At 38.1% G+C, this 19,712-nt stretch overlaps 1 protein-coding gene across 1 annotated transcript in view; it reads right to left on the bottom strand.

The window, feature by feature from the left end:
• AGPS (alkylglycerone phosphate synthase) overlaps nucleotides 1–19,712 on the bottom strand; it is a 53,175-nt gene that overhangs the window by 22,748 nt on the left and 10,715 nt on the right. The window contains exons 2-11 of the mRNA XM_069020577.1: nucleotides 17,852–17,941; nucleotides 14,089–14,179; nucleotides 9,627–9,747; nucleotides 9,471–9,545; nucleotides 7,833–7,904; nucleotides 6,188–6,267; nucleotides 4,505–4,585; nucleotides 3,328–3,453; nucleotides 1,180–1,288; nucleotides 625–752 (exon numbers count right to left, since the gene is read on the bottom strand). Coding sequence (XP_068876678.1) covers nucleotides 625–752; nucleotides 1,180–1,288; nucleotides 3,328–3,453; nucleotides 4,505–4,585; nucleotides 6,188–6,267; nucleotides 7,833–7,904; nucleotides 9,471–9,545; nucleotides 9,627–9,747; nucleotides 14,089–14,179; nucleotides 17,852–17,941 — 973 coding nt within the window. The remainder of the gene's footprint in view (nucleotides 1–624; nucleotides 753–1,179; nucleotides 1,289–3,327; nucleotides 3,454–4,504; nucleotides 4,586–6,187; nucleotides 6,268–7,832; nucleotides 7,905–9,470; nucleotides 9,546–9,626; nucleotides 9,748–14,088; nucleotides 14,180–17,851; nucleotides 17,942–19,712) is intronic.

Raw genomic sequence — 19,712 nt, forward strand, 5'->3', positions numbered from 1 at the left:
TGAGGAAAACTATTATAGAACTTGGATACCTATGTACTTCTCTGCCTGAAACCATCTGACTGCACTATTCTCTAAATACTACAGTATAAGCACAATTCCACCTGGAAATATCCATCTCACCTGTCCATGTCACTGTGCTCCAGGCGCTGATTTCTAAATACAGGCCATATCCTTCCATTGCATTCCTTTTGTTCCTTTACCACTTCAAAGCCATAAATTCAACTGCCTTTTATTATGTATGCTTCAACTCAATTCCTGTAAACACTGGTCCCTTTTACACAGTCCTAATTAATCTGAGGGTAAAGTTCTCAGCTTAAGGAGATACAAAGCTGAATTTTTCAGGCTGCAATACGAAAACAACTCCCACTGAAACAAGCCATTAAAAAAGGCTTGTCCATGTTTTGGCTCAGAATACCAAGAAAAGTCATAATGTGCTCAGTCCTCAACTGCATAATTTCCAAAATCCTCATGGCCCATATCCTGCATTTCATGGACCATACATGCTTATGAGATTCCTACTCAAATTCCTGGTTATCAACTGCCAGAAATACTGAACTATCAATACACCCTCCTACTGCTAGAAACCGTGTCCCTGAGTGAAGGCAACATCCAGCTTTTCTTTACCTGCTTTGCCACCTCCCTCAAGCAGGCCACCCCTCGCTCAAAGTTGGGGAAGACCACAGAGCCGTACTTCTGGTATTCAGGGACCGGGCGAATCTTTATCGTAACTTCAGTAACCACTCCAAGAGTTCCTTTAGGAGAAAAAAAGAATTGAGCAAAATGTTTCAAGATGAACTTCTTGCAAGATACCCAACTTAACATTTACCAGAATGTTGTAAGTTAACATAAATCAGAAATCCCAAAAATCCAGTTTGCAGTAGCAGGTGATTTATTCCTCACTTTTTACATGGCGAATTTTTACAAAATATTCTCTAAATCGTGATCTTTGTTACTAGACTTGTAGGCTGACTCCACAGGTCCGTTTAAAGCATGGTTAAAAGCTTCACAACTTCACAGTCCTAATTAAGGTCTCAATGTATTATCCTAACGCAGGAAATTCATGCCTGCACAATGCCACCCATCAATACACTGGAAGCCACAGCATTAAAGATGCTCAAATAACCAAGCCATTACAGAAGCTGAATTAAGATGCAGTATGAGAAATTACTCTGTTTATACCTTCAGATCCCATAATGAAGTGATGGATATCAGGTCCCGTTGACATGCGAGGTACTTGACAGTTTTTTTCTACTATTCCTCTAGGAGTTACCATTTTTATATGAATCACCTGTTTAAACAAAGTGCAATGACTATAAATACCAGCATTAAGCACAGATTTTTACTATATTTATTTTCTACAAAACATATGAAGTTTGATACAGTTTGGCTTTACAGATTTTAGACATTCTGTAGGCAATCCCAAGAATCTGAGGACTGTTACCAACAATTATTTTAACACAGCATGGTTTCCCCACACAACAGATTGTTTGCATTCTATGACAAATCTTATCAACTGTTGGCTACATGCAGGCAATACCAGTTAAAACTGTTTTGCTTCTCCGTGTAGAATTTCACAGATAGAACTTTATATATATACACCAGGATTTTAATCCAGAACATACATCATACTACAGAGGAAAAAACTGAGGGTTTAAGCTTTGCTTAAGTTTTGCTTTAGAACTGCTGCTTGATAAAGCTACTGTAATTCAGTCATTGATTGCTACAGAAATATTTTAATTAGGAGGAAAGACAGAAGTAAGCTGTGTGAAATAGATTATCAATATAAAAGCTGCCATTAGACTGACGTGTAGGGCTAGACGGTTGCTTTTTAGAAAATATTTTCCAGTGTTACTGCTTCCAGCTTTATTCAGGCACATGCAATAGAGCCCACATGTGGGATTTTATTAATCCTCTATTCAATTCAATCCTCTATTTTATACCAAGGAAGGGCAGAGTTTCAGTTTTTCTTTAGTGGCGCCTTTAAATGAAGCAAAAATTACTGAATTTCGGCTAATGGTTTTAAAACTTTCAAGCACAGGTAGCTCAGTAATTTTCACTATATGCAATTTATGAACCGTTGATTCTGCAGTAAGTGGGTTTTAGGCAGCTTATACAACACACTGCTTCAAGATATAAAGTTCCTCAGAAGGTAAACACTTCCCTGAAACATTCTCACTGTGCTATTTTGAAACTCATGAACTGTTCTGAATCAATTTTCAATCCTATTTCCTCCTAATGAAAATTTCAGAAGCTGTTTTAGCCTGAAGTTATGCTTCCATAATAGAAAAGCCTTCTGCTTCACAACTCCCAGTACAAGCAAAACTATACTATTCAGTAGCACTTCAGGCAGCAGGGGAACGATGACACTTTGTAAGTGCTACTAGTTTTAGTTCAGCCAGGTCTATTGAACAAAAACTGTGTAGTTCCTGCCAAGCTCAGTCACTGACAGTGAAGTGTCACATCTGTGCACAGAACAAATATGTCTGGACCATGAGCTGATGAAAAAGCCTGAGGTAACATGGATACATTACCTAGAGTGTGCTGCAGGAAAGAAGGAAAAAATTCACACATGGAAGGGTTATTGTACAAATTATGAGAGAAAGCTGGAAGTTTGAAGCAAAAAGGCAGGCAAAGACTGAACAGTGATGGTTTATCTTCAATATATTCAATGCATTTGTTGTAATGGAAAACGTAGACTTTAAAATCAAAAAGCATGCTTAAAAGTCAAAAAATTATCTGAGTTAATTTAAAGATGAAGCATTTGAATGACTAAAACAGATTCAAGAGTAGAATACTGCCATTCCCAGTCCACTGCTTCCTTCTCCCGGGTTCCTGCAGACCATGTGGTGGCACTACATCTCACCATTGTACGCCCACATGGTCAATTAGATCAGCCTACTGATTTAAAAAATACTCCTAGCCTAGGAGATCTAGGAAGGTGGGGAGCTTGCTGTCAGAGTTAGACAGTTCAACTAAACATCTTCAGGTACACACAACAGGTAGGAAAGAACATGGGACTTCTGGTAGTTTGATGGGATTATTACACTGGATTAATAGAGAGTCCAGAATGGTAGAAGACAGCACCAGACTCAGGACAGGGTAACAATTCCTTAAGCTAGTCAGCAAGTACTCAAACAAAAATTACTTTCAGATCAGTGATAAGGATTATTACTACTAATACCAAAAGCAAGGAAACAAGCTTTTCAGTCAAGATTTGATGCCAAAACTGTATCACATGAAGAACCACAATTTACTCTCCCATTGTGAGTCATTAGAAAAGTTAAATATCTGAACAGAGAAATTAGAACAAGTATTAAAACTACTTACCAGATCTTCAATGTTTCCATAGATGTTTTTTTTCATGCCTGATGCTCGTGTTGCTACCCATCCTCCTAGTGAACTGAACTCCATGGAGTCTGGCTCATGGCCTGTACAGAAGCCACTTTCAGCAAGCTAAAGAAAAGAAAAATACATCCTACAGGTCCTGCATTGACTTCGTACTCCAAATTCAATATTCGGTATTTGTTTGGCTTGGTTTTAAGTAAGTATCCTGATCACACACCCATTTATTCAAGTTTTATCTTGGATATGTACAACATGCAAATTGGTTCTGCTTCTACTGTGCATACCTGTGCTACATATCACCCTATAATACTGCTCCCCCATATTTTAAAACTGAGAACTCTATTGTTCAAAACAAGGTGCGAATTCATATACATCTGCACAAAGTTATAACTTAAATAACTGCCAACTTTGCACAAATGCTGCCAATAAATAAGGCACTTAATCTCTTGTTCCTTCCATCCTAATGTGATATGCAGCAGGTCTGCAGAAATTTGAGCAAATTGCCTGTACTTAATTCTCTCAAGGAGAGATGTGTTTTAATATACAGCCATCTGGTTGGGCTTCCTGTATGCAACCGTGTCAACTATTTGTGATGCAGATCATGCATTCCTGTACATTAAGTAGTCACTTGTTTCTCATTTTTCTGTATTAACTTGGCTTTGCCATCTGCACAGCACCTGAGGTTGACTGGATGCCCTCAGAATTACAACACGAAAGCTGTCAAACCGCAAAAATTAAAGGCCAAGCACCCTCACGTTAAGTGATAACTGCATCAGAGCATTTGAGATAATCAATTTGCACTGACCAACCGATAACAATCATGTTGGACAGCTGTATTTAAGTATACCATATAACACAGACAATTAACTATGTTCTGTTGTACAGAGTGGTTCTAACTTAAAGACTGAAAGTCACTTCTACATCCTGTCTACAGCGATTCATTGAGCTCATGGTTCTCTCTATACCACAGGAACTTGTGGCTTTGTATGTTTACTGGTCACGTATTAGGATGGGTGGGTTCCTAACCATTGCATGTAATTCTTACCAGCTGCATGAAAACACACAAGAATTAAGCTAGAATTCAATGATTTGGAGAAGATATGAAGAATACCTAAGAAAAATATGAAAAAATACTAGAAACGTAACCAGATAAAAATACCTGCTTTTCCAGATCTTGTCCAACAATGCCAGCTTCTACACAAGCTGTTAAGTTTTTTTCATCTATCCAGAGGATCCGATTCTGTTGAAAAGCCAATCAAAACTACGAATCAGTGTTTAAGATTTTTGTTGATTTCCTTCTCTAATGCTATAGAATCAACATGCTTAGTCATACAATTTACTATTAATACCACTCCAGCTATTAGTTATTCCACAGCAGTGGAAGCTGAGGCTCCTTACTCCCTCAAACTGCTACACAACAGGTTTCAATTTATGAAGTCACCACTACAAGAGAGTAACACACTTATTCACCAACTTGTACCAGGAATGTTTACACAATAAAAATCAAAAAAGCCAGAAAGAATTAAGTCAAAACTCTTACAGGAGTCTCCCCCTCACAAAATATGGGCTAACTAATTATTCAAAGCCAACTACTTCAGCTCCTTCAGTTACAACAGAAACTGCTTAATTGATCTCAGATGCCTATATGAATCAGTTTTTATGCAATATAGACCCTTCATATAAGTTGAAGATAACCACTAAGTGTCTATTAAAATATTAAAGCTTCAGCAATCATCTTAATTGCTCCAAGACACACACATTTTAACTTTGACAATGCTTCTTTTCACCTTATTTTTCTTATTTTCCCTCTTCATTAATGATTACAAGAATTGGCTGGCCATCATTCAAGACACATGGATGTGGTTTATTTTCTGACTCAATGCTTATTTATGTATCTAGCTGACAAAAAAGCAATATAGTAAGAATTAACCACATTTCCTTGCCACACCAAAACCTGACAGAAGTCAAAGCTATAAATCAAGGAGTTCAAATGAAGGCCTGAGTCACTACTGTACTCATTGCATTTCACTCTGCATAGGCACCTGAAGAGCTTCCTTCAATATGCAACTACCACCTCTGCAGAAAAAAATCCCTTTGTTTAACTGAAGAACAACTGAGTGGAGAGAATGGAGCCAAAACCCAGGTCTTACCTTCAAGGCTAAAGGAGTTAATAAGCCCAGCAGGTACTTGGAGGCAGTAGAGCCTCACATCAAAGATACAGAGCTGTTTCTGAAGCATCTCATTACCAAGTAGCCATAAATCTATCACTTAAAAAGTACAAAGCTCCTTCATAATGGAAAGATGAAAACTAGCAATAAATTTTACAACACTTCATTTCTAGACTGCCATAAAGCTATGAACTTCGCATTCTCAAGATGTTATCTACAGAAAAAAAACCCAGTCATTTCTTGAAATTTTATCCTTCAAGTTGATTTATAGATATTAGGTCATCTTATCAACATTTGCTTTAAGTAATTTGAAGTCTAGTGCAAAAACCAGTGAAATTTGCAATAACAACTTCCTCTTGGCCTTTCATTTATCCTCAGATACAAACTCCAATATAGAAGAAGAGTCACTTTCTCTAAGTTTCATCATTTAAAGCTGCTATAAGGCTTAACAGTGATTTTTTTTTTTATTAAATATATACAGAACGTATGAAGTAATACAGACTAATATGAGAAAAACAAACTGAAGGAGTACCAATTTAATCATCATGGTACAGATCAATATTTCCATCCCTACTTTACTCTGGAACATAAAGAAATGCCATTGTCTAGTGATCACCCAAGTAACTGTAGGATAATTTTAAAAAAATCAAAATAAAACATTAAGAGAGACATACCATTTGTGATGTATCCAGTGAGACAATTGTTCTTTTTTCTTCTTCAGGACATTCAAGGGCACTAGAGACACTTGTCCCTCCTGAAAATATGGGAATGATATTGTGATTATAAAATTCTCAGGTAGATTTTCTTCCAATACCATGCCTCTCTCCCTCCTTTCTGATATGGAACTGAATAAGGAAAGATCACTAAAGTTAACTGTCTGAGGCTAGTGATTAGCCTCTTAAGGCTGTCGCCTTCTCCCAGACTGGGTTTCACAAAATCAAGGCAGCAATGGAGCTGGACAATGCTTTAGCAGCACTCCATAATAAATGTGACATTCTGTGATCATCTCAGCTGCTTGTGTTAAGCCAAGCACAGAGCTTTAAAATAAGGAAGGATGAGAAATTACAAAGCCATTCAAGAAACAGAGAACTATAGTTGCTATATGTTCTTCAGGTATCACTATGGAAGCCACTACACTTCAACCTAAAAAACTTGGAATAAGAAGTCTGTCTAGTACAGAAATGTAATACTTATCTGAAACCAAAAATACTGAAAGGGTTTAAGTATAAAAAAAAAAGAGTATAAAATCAAGCATCAGACTTTTAAGAGATTTCTAACGTATCTTTCTAGGATGTCCCAGAAGAGCTTCCAAGAAGCCAAAAGACTGTTACAGGCATAGGAGAAGAGAGAGTAGGATGCTTGAGATCCACAGCAGTCTCCAAGAAGAACAGCCAAGGGTAAGTACAGAGAAAGCACCAGCTAATAAAACACCCTGCAAGAGCAGTGAAGGCTATCACCTTTGTTTCCAGTGACAGAAAAGGTGGCATTTTCCTTAAATACCAACCCCTACTGTAGTAACTTCACAAGTTGACTGTAGGTTACTAGAAACAAACTTGGAAAATAACCTGAAGATCCTTCTGTATCCTGGTCAGTGAACAAGAAATAGTCAATATTGCTGCTTTCAGCTCTATCAGTTTACTAGTGCTAGTTAAAAGGTAACTTTTAGCAGTCTTGAAGCCCTCTAGATGCACCTGGCAAGGGTGAGAGTGCTTAGGGAGGAACCAGCTCCACAAGTTTGGTATCGTCTTCAAGTGAAATACTCATCTTCTCAAATAGTTAGTGCCCTTCTGCAAGGGCTGTACTACAGCATAAGCAAGTACCTAGTAAAACACACAGATTTATACCACAGAATTAAGAGTTCTTAACAAAAACCTTCTCACAGAATGAGCTAATGAAAGCCAACCCCCCATGTTTCCTGAGCTCTATGTCAAAACAAGGTAGCTCACAACTCTACTTCAGCAGGCTTAGAGGAAAAGACATCCACACTGAAAACCTGAAGTCCTTCACTAATCCCTTAGGCTGAGAAGGACACAGATTGTATAGGCCTTTAGCTGTACTCTACCTGGAACACTTCCTGAAAACCCCTTGCCACAGCAGTCTCTACTGAACAACGTCTACAAGGAAATTATAATAATTTTGCAGTAGTGTTTGACCACAATCCTCTCTGAAACTTTGAGCTTCAACAGTGCAATGAAAAAAACTAATTTATACATGTTGTGGGAACAAAGCACAAGTAATGAAGAACACATATTTAAATTGAAGTAGAAGACATTTTCACTAATAACCTAAACAGGTATGAGATTTCATAATTGCACTTACCACCAAATGGTATTATGCAGAGATTATGTTTGCAGGCTAATTCCACAATTTTAACTACATCTTCATGGCAAACTAAAAAAGTACAAACAAAAAACAGGATTTGTGCTTGGTACTGTTATTTGTGCTTATTACTAAATATTGCAGTCTGAAAAAGCAGCAGTTCCTTTTCTGACACCAGCAAGGAAGACAGTTCAAAGTTAGGCACTAAATAAGAGCTGGGCTCAGAAGTACCACTTAGAGAGTAAAGCTTAGACTTCAAATAATTCTACATTTGAGAACTAACTACAGTTAGTTACAGTTACAGTTCCCACAAATTCTCAGGGCAAGATGGGCCACCAAACAGTTAACAATTCACCTAGGTATCTTGGAGAACAAATCACATGTAAAGCTTTTATTCAAAATAGGCTGTCCAATTTATTTTAAGTGAGAAATAAGTTTCTTCTGAGAGATGAACAGCACATCTTTTTCTTCCTGGCTGACATTCAGTTTCAGAAGTGGAGTTGCTAATGAAATCTAGTTTTTCAGGATGCATTCTGTACCTGGTCAAAGAGGGAGGTGGAAATGCTTGTGCACAGCCAAGTAAAAGGATCGAAAAAGAGATCAAATACATTCCGTACATGAGTTTGTACGGACAGCAAAGAATGAGCAGGACTAAATAAACAGCTTCCAAACTCTGGCTACTTTGCTTTTGTCATACAGAGATGTTTTAAATGAAGGTAGTCATTTTGTTTCAGCTGCTTTTGGAGCTACACAAAATAGAAGTTGTGGCAAGTACTGTTTACAGTCACCAGTGCTGTCAAGTACCTGGCCTCAAGTAATGAATTTGATCTTACAGTGCCTCTTTTCATGCTTCCCATTTTTTCCTCTAAATAAAAGAGGCAAAACTGAGTAGGACTACGTTCTTATAAAAAATTTTGGGGTTTTTAATGCAGTGCAGCTATCAAAGTTATAAAAGGTAACGAAAGATTTGGAATCATACAACTCAACAGAAATTGACATTTACTTAGATCAAATGACCTTTTGGTTCACTACTGAAGAATGGTACATGAAGTAGTTCCTAGTGACCAAAGACACATGACTCAAGTAAAAAATAAGCATTTGTATCATTTTACTAGACAGAAACAAACAGGCCTAGCCTATACTCAGATTGCACTGCTCTTCAAATCATTGATCTTTTGTAAAATGTTCTGATAGGATTTACAGGTGTTATACTTTTTTTTTACTGAAGTACAGAATGTAAAAAAAAAAGTTCTTCGATACAAATATTTCACTACCCTTCTAGCATCATGTACACCTTGAACCCAAAACTGAGACTGCCACTTTTGACAACTGCTCTTGCTGAACATACACGTTCACATTACACTGTGGTTACTTCAGTGACGAATTAATCTGTCAACACAAACTTCAGCTATATTTAATAATAAATTGACTTCTTCACAAAATGATGGGATTTCACAGACCCAACCTGCAGTCCAGATGCTAAAGAATCATGATTACCATTCACAAGAAAAATCCTTCCGTTTCTGTAAAGATGAGTGAAGTCAGTGAACCAAGAGACAGCTTTCCCCTGACTAGAGAGCACAGGAGTTTAGTAAACAATGGCCTCCCAGCTCAAACAGAGAAGATGACAAAGCTTACCAGGCCATACAACTATATCAGGAATTCGCTTAAACATTCCTTCCCTGAGTACAAGTATCTCGTGCAGGCAGTGACCTGGAACACAAACAATAAGTTAACAAGTTCAAACAAGGAAGCATCGAAGGCAGCACAGTTACACAAATGAAGCTCTCTTACCATGAGCTCTGAATACCCTATCTTCTGCATCCTGGGAATATGAGATTTTAGTGGCTCTAAGATCCTGAAGAAATTCTTCATTTACAATGGATGGAGGTACATCATTAACATTTAGGGATGCCTACAATACAAAAAAATAAATTCATTAAAGATAGGCTCACTCTTACAGCACTGCTGTACAACAGAAATAAGAAAAACAGGCTAACACTAACTGATACCCAAACACAACTATTCCAGATCAGAAAGACATCAGTTCTCCTTCACATCTTCAACCACCAACCCAGCTTATCCTACTCTGCACACAAGAAGTTTTATTTCAGTAGCACATTCTTACCTTTCTTTCTCCTGATAAATCTGGAGAAATATGTGAGCTTATGAATGCATACTGAACAAAATATCTCTTTAAGACTTTCCAAGGTACTACAATACATACTAAATCCACTACACACTGCAAATTCTTCTACTTACAGTTCTGTTTTCACTAACCCAGTTCCCCCTTCCTGTCATGTACTGAGAGTTAAGTCCAAATTGGACAAAGCCTAATCAGAAGTCCAGTGCTAGGTAAAACTAAGTTTGACTGATATAACATAACTGGCACACTTTAAGCAGACCTCACCTATAAGAAGGACTCCATAAAATCCATGTTGAGTCACAAACATGCAGGTGTTTCCAGAAAGCCTCCATCTAAAGTCCTGACCAACACCTTGGAAAGGTGTTCTTCTTTTGAAGAAGCTACACAGGACATTTTGACTTACCAACAGACCTTGAATCAAGATTCTGTAAGTCCAGAGGGAAAACCTTAAAACCTGCTTAAGATTTTCTAGCAGCCGATTCTTCCAGGTTCTTCCAACAGATGTCTTGTCTAAGTACTCTAACAGCTTCTCAAAGTGCAGACATACCCACTTAACTCTCTTTTCTGAACTCTGCTTTAGATTATTGGTCACATAAAAACATAGTTCATGTGTCAACTTTTTTAAACCCACTCAGATAACAAGAATTCTTTACAAGATTCAGTTTAAAAAAAATATTTTGCAGACATTAAGTTCAAGACTTTTATGTGCTTTGAAGATTCCAAGAAGACCATGCTTTTTTTTTCTCCTTAAAAATGGAGCAAATGTGGGTAATCTCCCTAAAGGAATACATCTTCTATCACAAATGGCCTCCAGTAAAAGAGTTCTGTAATTAGATAAAAATCTTGTCTGATGACTAAAATCTAACTTCTTGACTTCAAGTCTTATTTCAAAAGAAAATGTTGGTCAAGAAGCTTATTTCCTGTTAACAAAGTTCATCAAGTGTGAGAGCAGAACTGAAAGTTTTTTTACCACCACATCTTGTATTTTAAATACATTTTTAAAAATCAGGGACTGAACAAAAATCAGTTAAATGAGTGCAATGCTTTTCACACTTCTGCTATGAAAGCCTTGCTGGAAAATTAACTGACACCAACCCAAAGAGAAGAATGCGCTTGCACTTTTGCTATAAAGCTCTCAGGAAAGGTTTCAGGCTGCTTAGTGATGCCTGAAGGAGCTAATTTACAGCCCCACCATCAAAAAGTATTTTGAAGTAATGTTCCACCTAGTCAAAGAAACTTAAGACATCTATCTGACAAGCCTTACCTATGCTTCTTGACAAATACAAAAATAGAATAACAAAATGGAATTCACTTTGCTTTCATCTTCTGAAGTTTGTCTTCTACAAAAGTATACTCACACCTCTAAGTTTTCTTTCCTAGAACAGAGTTTTGCCTATCTTTGCTCTACATAACCTTCAGAGCAGCTGATACTTTTTGCCATTATGGGTCTTAAGATAAAATCTTAGTAGATAGTACCAGTTAACAAGCTAACAGTAAGGAAATTGGAAATTAATAGTCTCCCATCTGCCACAACAGCAGCAGTCTATTCTGAATGGGTTGAGTCTCAAAGCTGTGAGAGCTGAAGAAGGTAAGACAAACTTATTAGGAAAGTTGTATCATTGTGATGAAGCATTCACCCTACAAAAAACTATGTAAGATTATGGAGAAACTAAGAGTACTGACAGGAATAATTCAGAAAGAAATAGCTGCATGAGACGTTCATTACTGACAGCTGACATCATTCAGAGGTTCAAATGGATAGCCAAAAGTTTGGGATACAATTTTTATAAGGAACATGTGACATAATAAAAATGCAGAATGACTTGACTTCTGGAAGAGGATATGTGCCATCCTGACTTGCTTTAAGGATAATGCTGTACTTACTGAAATAAGGTGTCAGACAACTAAAAAAAGCCATTTCCCTCCAATATATTCACCTTGTCACCTACAAACACAAAAGCTGAAATTAAGTATTGTTAGGTGAGAGGCACTCCACTACTGAGACACCTTGATTTTAGGAGCCAGTCACAGTAAGCACGACATAAATCTGGTCTTGGACTGCTGCTCTTACTATTCTGCTATTAATGCACATTCACACAGTGCTGTTTGCTAGCCCAAAGGACTCTGATAGCAAACATGAGAAACAAACAAATAGGTACCAAATAAAGATCTTTAAATCACTTGTTTTAAGAAAAACTCTTGCTAGCTATGTTTACATTTTATATTTTAAACTTTTGTTTCTTGATGGATTTCCATAGACAGAACTATTTCATATCAAGTTGAACACTAAGTGCCTGAAGATCTTTGTTCTCTGTAACAAGAAATACTTAAAACTATAACAATTCTTCACAGATGGTTTTAAGTATCTTGATTTTTATAACTCTTCCACGAGTTTTTTAATCTTTTAGTTTTAATATTCAAGATTAAAAAGTTAATATTTATCTATAAAAATCTTATGCACAGCGACAAACAAAAATATACCTTTATTTATTCTCACAGGACTGAAATATTTTAAGATTTGCACCCTGAAAAGCTAGTCAGGAAGCCTATGTGAACTAGGTCTAAAGTGCTATCTACGTGAAGTCTGGTCTGAAAAAAGAAAGCATCAACAGTTCTTGAACACCACAGAAGCAGATACATTTACTGTTGTTAATTAAAACACAAAAGTCACATGCAACAGGGAACCCCTCCAATCTTATATGACAGAGGCAGGAAGAGATGGGATAGAAAGACAAATGAACCAAGAGATCCTGCTTCCTACTGCTGTTCCTATACACAACTTTCTTCATGCTTAGGTGATAGTAGAAGTTGAAAACCCAGCACAGCATGACAAACTGAAATATACCCTAGGAGTTATGACAGCCATGAAAATGAGGGACCTGCAGTAGTACTTGAGACTAGCTATGAGAAGTCCAGGTATATACTGGAGACTCCAAAGAGTCCTATCCCATATCAAGGTAGTCAGCCTGCTTCAGATCACAAGACCATCAAAACCAGAGGAGCACAACATAACAGAAAAGCACTCAACATTGCTGGCAGATATCCTGAGGAGCTGGTCTGCAAGACATACTGTGGAAATCAGGGTATTATTAAAAAAATCTGTACTTGTCCTTCAATTCTACTTTGCTCTATCCTTTCTCTGCATGTAAAAAGGGAAGAGTTCTCAAGACCTCTGTTCACAGCACATTAAAGCAGCTGCCAGTTAAGACCAACCCTGGTCAACAAAAACACACCCAGATGAATCTTTCAAAATATATTGGCAGATGGAGATCCTGTAAGTCACAGCAGATGAATTATTGTCTTGATGAATAGAAAACTGAAGAAATGTTCAAGTTTTCAGGCCCTATGAGATTGCCTGCTTCAAAGAAAATGCGATCTTGAACTCACTCAACCAATGGATGGGTGGTAGCCATCCATTACCCAAAGCAGGGCCGCTACAGTCACAGTACAAGCACAGCCTGTTTCCAATACTGCTTTAGCAGCTATCTTGTCAGGAACCTGAAGCTTCAAAGGGATTCTTATAAGGGAGCCAGGTCTCCTGACTCTAACATAAGTTACTCTTTCTAAAAAGCAAAGTATGTATGACTTACAAAACCCAGAGCATTCCCAACGTGTTATTTTTCTGAAAATGTTCAGTTCAATCTTGAGTATTCTGGTAGTCAGTTTTCAGCACCCAGACATGGAAATAAAAATTACTGTCAAATAAGAATTTTGACATCTTTCAATACACCGAAAACACATCACAGTTTAACTGCCCTGTATTTTCTTTGTTATCATGAATAACATTCATGTTGTATAAACAATTCCCTCTAGGCTAACAGTTTCTACAGTCTTGAAATGCAAGCTACAGACAGGACAAAAAACTCCCTGTGTTGGGAACTTTCATTTCAAAACATGTACTACCAGTTATCCTGAAACCACAAGTCATGCTAAGACATGTAAGGTTTCACATAGTAGTTCTAAACCAATTTTTTTTCCCCAAAAAACTTGGCGGTAGTAAAACACTGTATTTAAATCAATTATGTGGAACAGCTGAATCATCTTTAACAGCGTGGTCTTGATTATCACCAAGACTAATGTTCAAAAGAACTGGTTCAGCTATTTACTTACTCTAGAGGTAGTTTTGTGCTCCAGACTTGCTCCAAAGGTTTTTTCTATCCATTCCTTAAAAGTTGGTAATACCATACCACCTAATCTGTACCTGAAAAGTCAATATTACATAGGGTCATTTTAAATTAAAAGAATGTATGTCAGATACATTTCTTTCAATTCTATGTACACACAAACAGAAGTTTTAAACCAAACTCTTTACCTACAAGCCTGCAAAGCTTCTGCACATTTACTTTTCATGCAACCGCATATTTCATTGTATTTAACTGTTCTTTACTTCACACAGAATCAAATAATTTGTCAGCATGGTATCACTTTTCTTTGGGCATAAGGCTTTTCAGTTATCCCACCCCACCACTCTTAAGAAAGGTCTCTCCCTTGCAGTAGTATAGAAAGCAGCCACCAGAGTTTACAAGCCAGTTACAGAGGACACACTGCAATGTAGTCTCAGACACACAAACCCATTTCAGTACAACTTATGCTTTCAAGAAAACAGAAACAGTATGAGGTTGCCCCTTCATCAAAATGCATCAGAATCCATCAAGCACTGTAAAATTATGTCCAGCACAAACTGTTTGGCAAGAGCTTAGCCATGTGACAAATGCAGACTTACAATGGACAGAGGAGCTGGTTTTGACCATGTGCACCACATGTGAAAACACGTAAGGCTGGGGACACACTGAAAACAGCTAGAAACTACTGCTATTAATTGTACACATATACACACCTTCAGCATATTTATGTGTGCAAAACTATTCCCAGAAGAGAGGAGAAATAAGATCTTCCTTTGATAATGAAGAGCTTTCAGCAGCTGAGAATCCTTACCATAGTTTTCACCTGGGTCACTGCATTAGACCTAATAGGGTTGTCTCTCTAAGATCAGTCACTGTAAATCCAGTTATGAGGACCCTGTCCTTCACAGCTGGTGCAACCAACTCTACAACTGAGTCACTTGTTACACAGAAAGATCAATTCTTTTTGTTTCCTCATCTCAACTACCCCACAGCTCTTCTACTGACAAACCCCCTACTCTACTCCTAGAACTAAAAGGCTACAACCTTATCTCAACTCAAGCTAGACTCTTCAGCGTGGAAGACAGTGTTCAGTCATTCCTCCTGTGACAGCTGTTACTGTTTCATCATACCCATACAGAAATTATGTGAATTCTGTGAAAAGGAAAGTGCAATAAGTAATGAAAGTTTAATGCATCTGCATCAAGAGTTTGCAAGGAAGGCAGAGACCCAGGTCACCTTAGTGTGTTTTCTTCTCCAGACCTACTTCTTAGTATTGCCAAACTATCACTATAGCCGGTTTGCGAGGGTAACCTTAATCACTTACTCAAAGGACAAACTAAAGCTATCAGGAACCCCAAAACTTTTAAGACACAGACAGAAGTCACAGCATAGAAGTTAGTTTACTGCACAGAGTGCAATGCATAATTGCTCAGGAAGCAAGCAATGTATGTATACACTGATGGTGCAAGAAGCCCCCCAAAAACTGTTTTCTGCAGACACACTCCAAAAAACAGCTTCAGTTGCTCAGACTAGCAAGTATCATCTATCCCTGCGGAGATGGCAGAGTCTATAATAAAAAGATCATTTGATGCATGGTCTGTAAGTCAACATGACTTTCATAAAGGGGAACCCTGTTTCACTAATCCTTGGAGTTCTATCAGGGTGTAAAAACAGAAAGCGTATAAAGTGGATACAATGAAGTCCCACATTCCTTTATATTTCCACAGGTGTTCACTCCAAATATTATTTAAGAAAACACACCACTACAGTACTGAAGAAAAGGTTCTTCTACAGGCTGAAGGATAAGATAAGATTAAGTTAAGAAGCAAAGGGCAGAGTTTATTGATCACACTGATAGGAATTCAGGACCTTAAAAAAAAACTTAAGCAGACAAAAAAAGATGGAAGTTAAGATAATTGCAAAAGCCAAAAAAAAAAACCCCATTACTTGATTATTTTGCAGAATCACACTGGTAGTCAGCATCATGGCATCTTCACTGACCACATACAACAGCCCACATGTTGTGGCTGTTCCCACATGCACAGTGCCACACATCAACTGGGCAGGTGTAAGAAAGAAGACAGTTCATCCCTTTCTGCTGCTCTGTAGAACACTGCCGTATCCTCACCTTGAGTGCTGCACACAGCTCTTGTCCCTATCTCCAGAAAGATCTGGTGGAGCTAGAGACGGTGCAAAGAACAACTGTAAAGACCACAGGGCCTGACAAGCAGAAACTGAAGGGCCCAGGACTCCAGAAGCATGGAGAGAAAATGCAAGAGAGGAAATGACTGAGTCTTATAAATCAATAACACAGTGGATAGGCTGAAGAATTATCACTCGCCTAGTCCTGCAAAACAGTAAGGGATACTTGTTTCAAAACACAAGTACTTTACACAACCACAACCTCGAACTTGCTGCCACTGGATGCTGCACAGGCAGACAGTATGAGCAGACTTGCAAATTTAGACAAATTTATGGACAGCAGGCCTGTAAGTGGGTACTGAAAGGATGAGGCATTTACACCACCTCTACAGATGCTTATTATCCTATTTTGACTTCAACACTCTCCTTTTGCCACTGTGGCAAACTATTCCAAAGAAACTATATGGGTGTGGCCCAACAAGGCATTTCTAATGTTACCTCTCAGAGACAATGTGGATGACGGAAAAAAACCACCATTCTCCTATTCTAGAACAGCGACTGATACATATCAGTCACTCAGCAGTCAAGCAGCCTTGTTGCTTCCTTCTGAAAAAAAAAGTAGTCCTGCCCCTTATCTTTTTTCTTCTATAGTGTGATTTTCTGTGCAGCATCTCCCTAAATATTATACATTGAACTGGCTTATACAAGGCTTTGCATTTTAATTTGGGCATGAAAATCAAGAAATTAACAACTGAAGTGCTCAACATCCCAGTTAGGTTTTTGCAGCTTTGACTCAAGCTAATTCATACTAGTTTACTGACTCTAAGACTAGGAAGAAATTTTTATGAAGGATAGAATTTTACTTCTCCATTCTTTTGTTTTTAACTCTTATGGAAAGTGTATTTTTTAAAACAGGGAAGAAACTGCAAGATTACTTTCCACTCAGGAAGAAAAAAAAACCCTGAACCAGTAAGATGGCAAGTGACAGGTTTAAATTCCACTGGAACAAAATTAGGAGATCCCCAAGTAGGCTCCATTTTAATGTCATTTCTCTAAAGATGTATTTCTCAGAAAAACAACCTTGCTGTATAAAGGGTTAGAGGGTAATAAATCAGAAGTGGTGCCACTACAGAATACACGATTGAAGAGCAGTTTTAATTTTCCATTTCAGAGGATGAAATAGCTCAATGCACAGTGGTTAAGAAACCCAAAACAAGGTGGAAGTTTAATAAAGAAACGAGTTGATGTTTAAGAGATTCTCAAACTGCACTGACGTGCTGCATGTTATCTAAAGCTTTAGAACACGGTGCAGATTCTCGGTGTGATTTCATTAACGCACAGAGTATCAAGTTACAGAGAAGACTCACATAAATTTGTCTTTAAAACATTTTTAATAAACATTCCAATAAGCCATACAGTCTATTTTACTATGTCAGACTATTGTGTATAGACTTCAATAAACATGTTAAATGCAGAACTAATAACCTGTTATATGAGACGCAGCAACTTCTTTGCCTTCTTTGAATTAAATGTACTGTACTGCTTTTAAACTCTTTTCAAAGAAACTACTAAATAAGATACTTCAGTCACATAAATTTTCAACTCACCTTTTTCCGGTGAATTCTGCTTGACCCTTCTTATTGAAGATGAATTTGGAGTCATTATATCCCCACCCATTCCACTTCAAAAGTTCTTGCCTTAAAGGGAGAAAAATATGTAAGTGACAATATTAGCATATTGCAGATCCAAAATGATTTTCCATTATATGGTTTTGGAAAAAAGTCTTACCAGACAGCAATTCAAGAAATCATGTACATACCAAAAGTACATAGAGCCAAAAGAAATTCTGAAATCACAACCATTACTCCCTCAGATTGCATCCTCTGACCAGATGCTCTATAAAAACAACCACCAGCTTAAGTCATTGCACACTGTATCAAGTCATAGAATCCTTAAGGTTGGAAAAGACCTCCAATATCATTATGTTCAACCTTTCACCAAACACCACCACGCCAACTGAACCACAGCGCTAAGTGCCACATCCAGTCATTTCCTGAACGCTTTCAGGGATGGTGACTCCACCACCTCCCTGGGCAGCCTGTTCCAATGTCTGACAGCCCTTTCAGTGAATTCTCCCTGATGTCCAACCTGAACCTCTCCAGGTGCAGCTTGAGGCCATTTTCTCTCATCCTGTGTCACCTGTTACCTGGGAGAAGAGGCCAACTCCCAGCTGGCTCCTGACAGGGAGTTGTAGAGAGTGACAAGGTCACTCCTGAGCCTCTTTTTCTCCGGGCTAAACACCCCCAGCTCCCTCAGCCACTCCTTATCAGACCTGGTGCTCCAGACCCTTTCCCAGCTCCACTGCCCTTCTCTGGACACAGTCTAGCCCCTCAATGTCTTTCTTGTTGTGAGGGGCCCAGAACCGAACACAGGTGTGGCCTCACCAGTGCTGAGAGCAGGGGGATGATGACAGCCCTAGTGCTGCTGGCCACACTACTGCTGATCCTTGGCCACCTGGGCACACACTGGCTCACTCCAGCCAGCTGTTGACCAGCACCTGCAGGTCCTTTTCCACTGGACTGCTTTCCAGCCACTCTGCCCCCAGCCTGTAGCAGTACACGTGGTTGTTGGGACTGAAGGGGTTTGTTCTTTTGTTTTTATTTTTCTTCTGTGTAGAGAGGGTGAGTAGATCAGTGGTGATATGGTGATACTCTCCAACTGGCAAGAGTAATGTGTGAAAGATGCTTGGTTTTCAGTCTATACATAAACACCAACATACAAATAGGTTACATGTAAATATTTTCAGAATAAAAAAGACATTTAGTACTTAAATTTATTTTCTTGACAGAGAATAAAGATTTTAGTTGCTTGTCATCACTACTGCAATCCCACAGCATTCTTAACATTCAGTTGATGAGGCACTTTGAGACACATTTGGACTGAAAGTCATAAACAACAAAACCCCAAGAAGTGCAGGAATAACATATCAAATACAACCAGAATGTGATCGCATAAAACTATAAATATATAAAACTCAAACTCACAACTGCCAAAATACAAGCAGAAAATGGAAAAATCTTAAGCACAACCATATCAGAGGATGTCTTAATGATGATAAAGTCATCAGAACTGTATCAGTGTAAGTATATTTAAGGCTTAAGAAATACACTAATGTAGACGCTAGCAGGGCCTGACAGAGGAATTTTCCTGTGAAACTTTCCTTTCTCATAAGAAAGCAGTTAGAGAAATCCAGCAACTCACAGCTTCTCTGTGAAAGCTTTCATTCTCATGAGAACTGGATGGACAACAGTTTGTAAGAATGTAAACCATTTCTGCACCTGCGGGTTGTTGTGAGAACACTAGAATTGTTTTCAGTTTTGTGAGAATAACATTTGGAAATGGGTATCTTACTGCTCAACCCATCACCTTGGGAGGTGGTGGGCCAATAGGCCAATCATGTAATTTCTC

Source organism: Aphelocoma coerulescens, chromosome 7 (assembly GCF_041296385.1).
Source record: "Aphelocoma coerulescens isolate FSJ_1873_10779 chromosome 7, UR_Acoe_1.0, whole genome shotgun sequence".
NCBI classification, from domain to species: domain Eukaryota; kingdom Metazoa; phylum Chordata; class Aves; order Passeriformes; family Corvidae; genus Aphelocoma; species Aphelocoma coerulescens.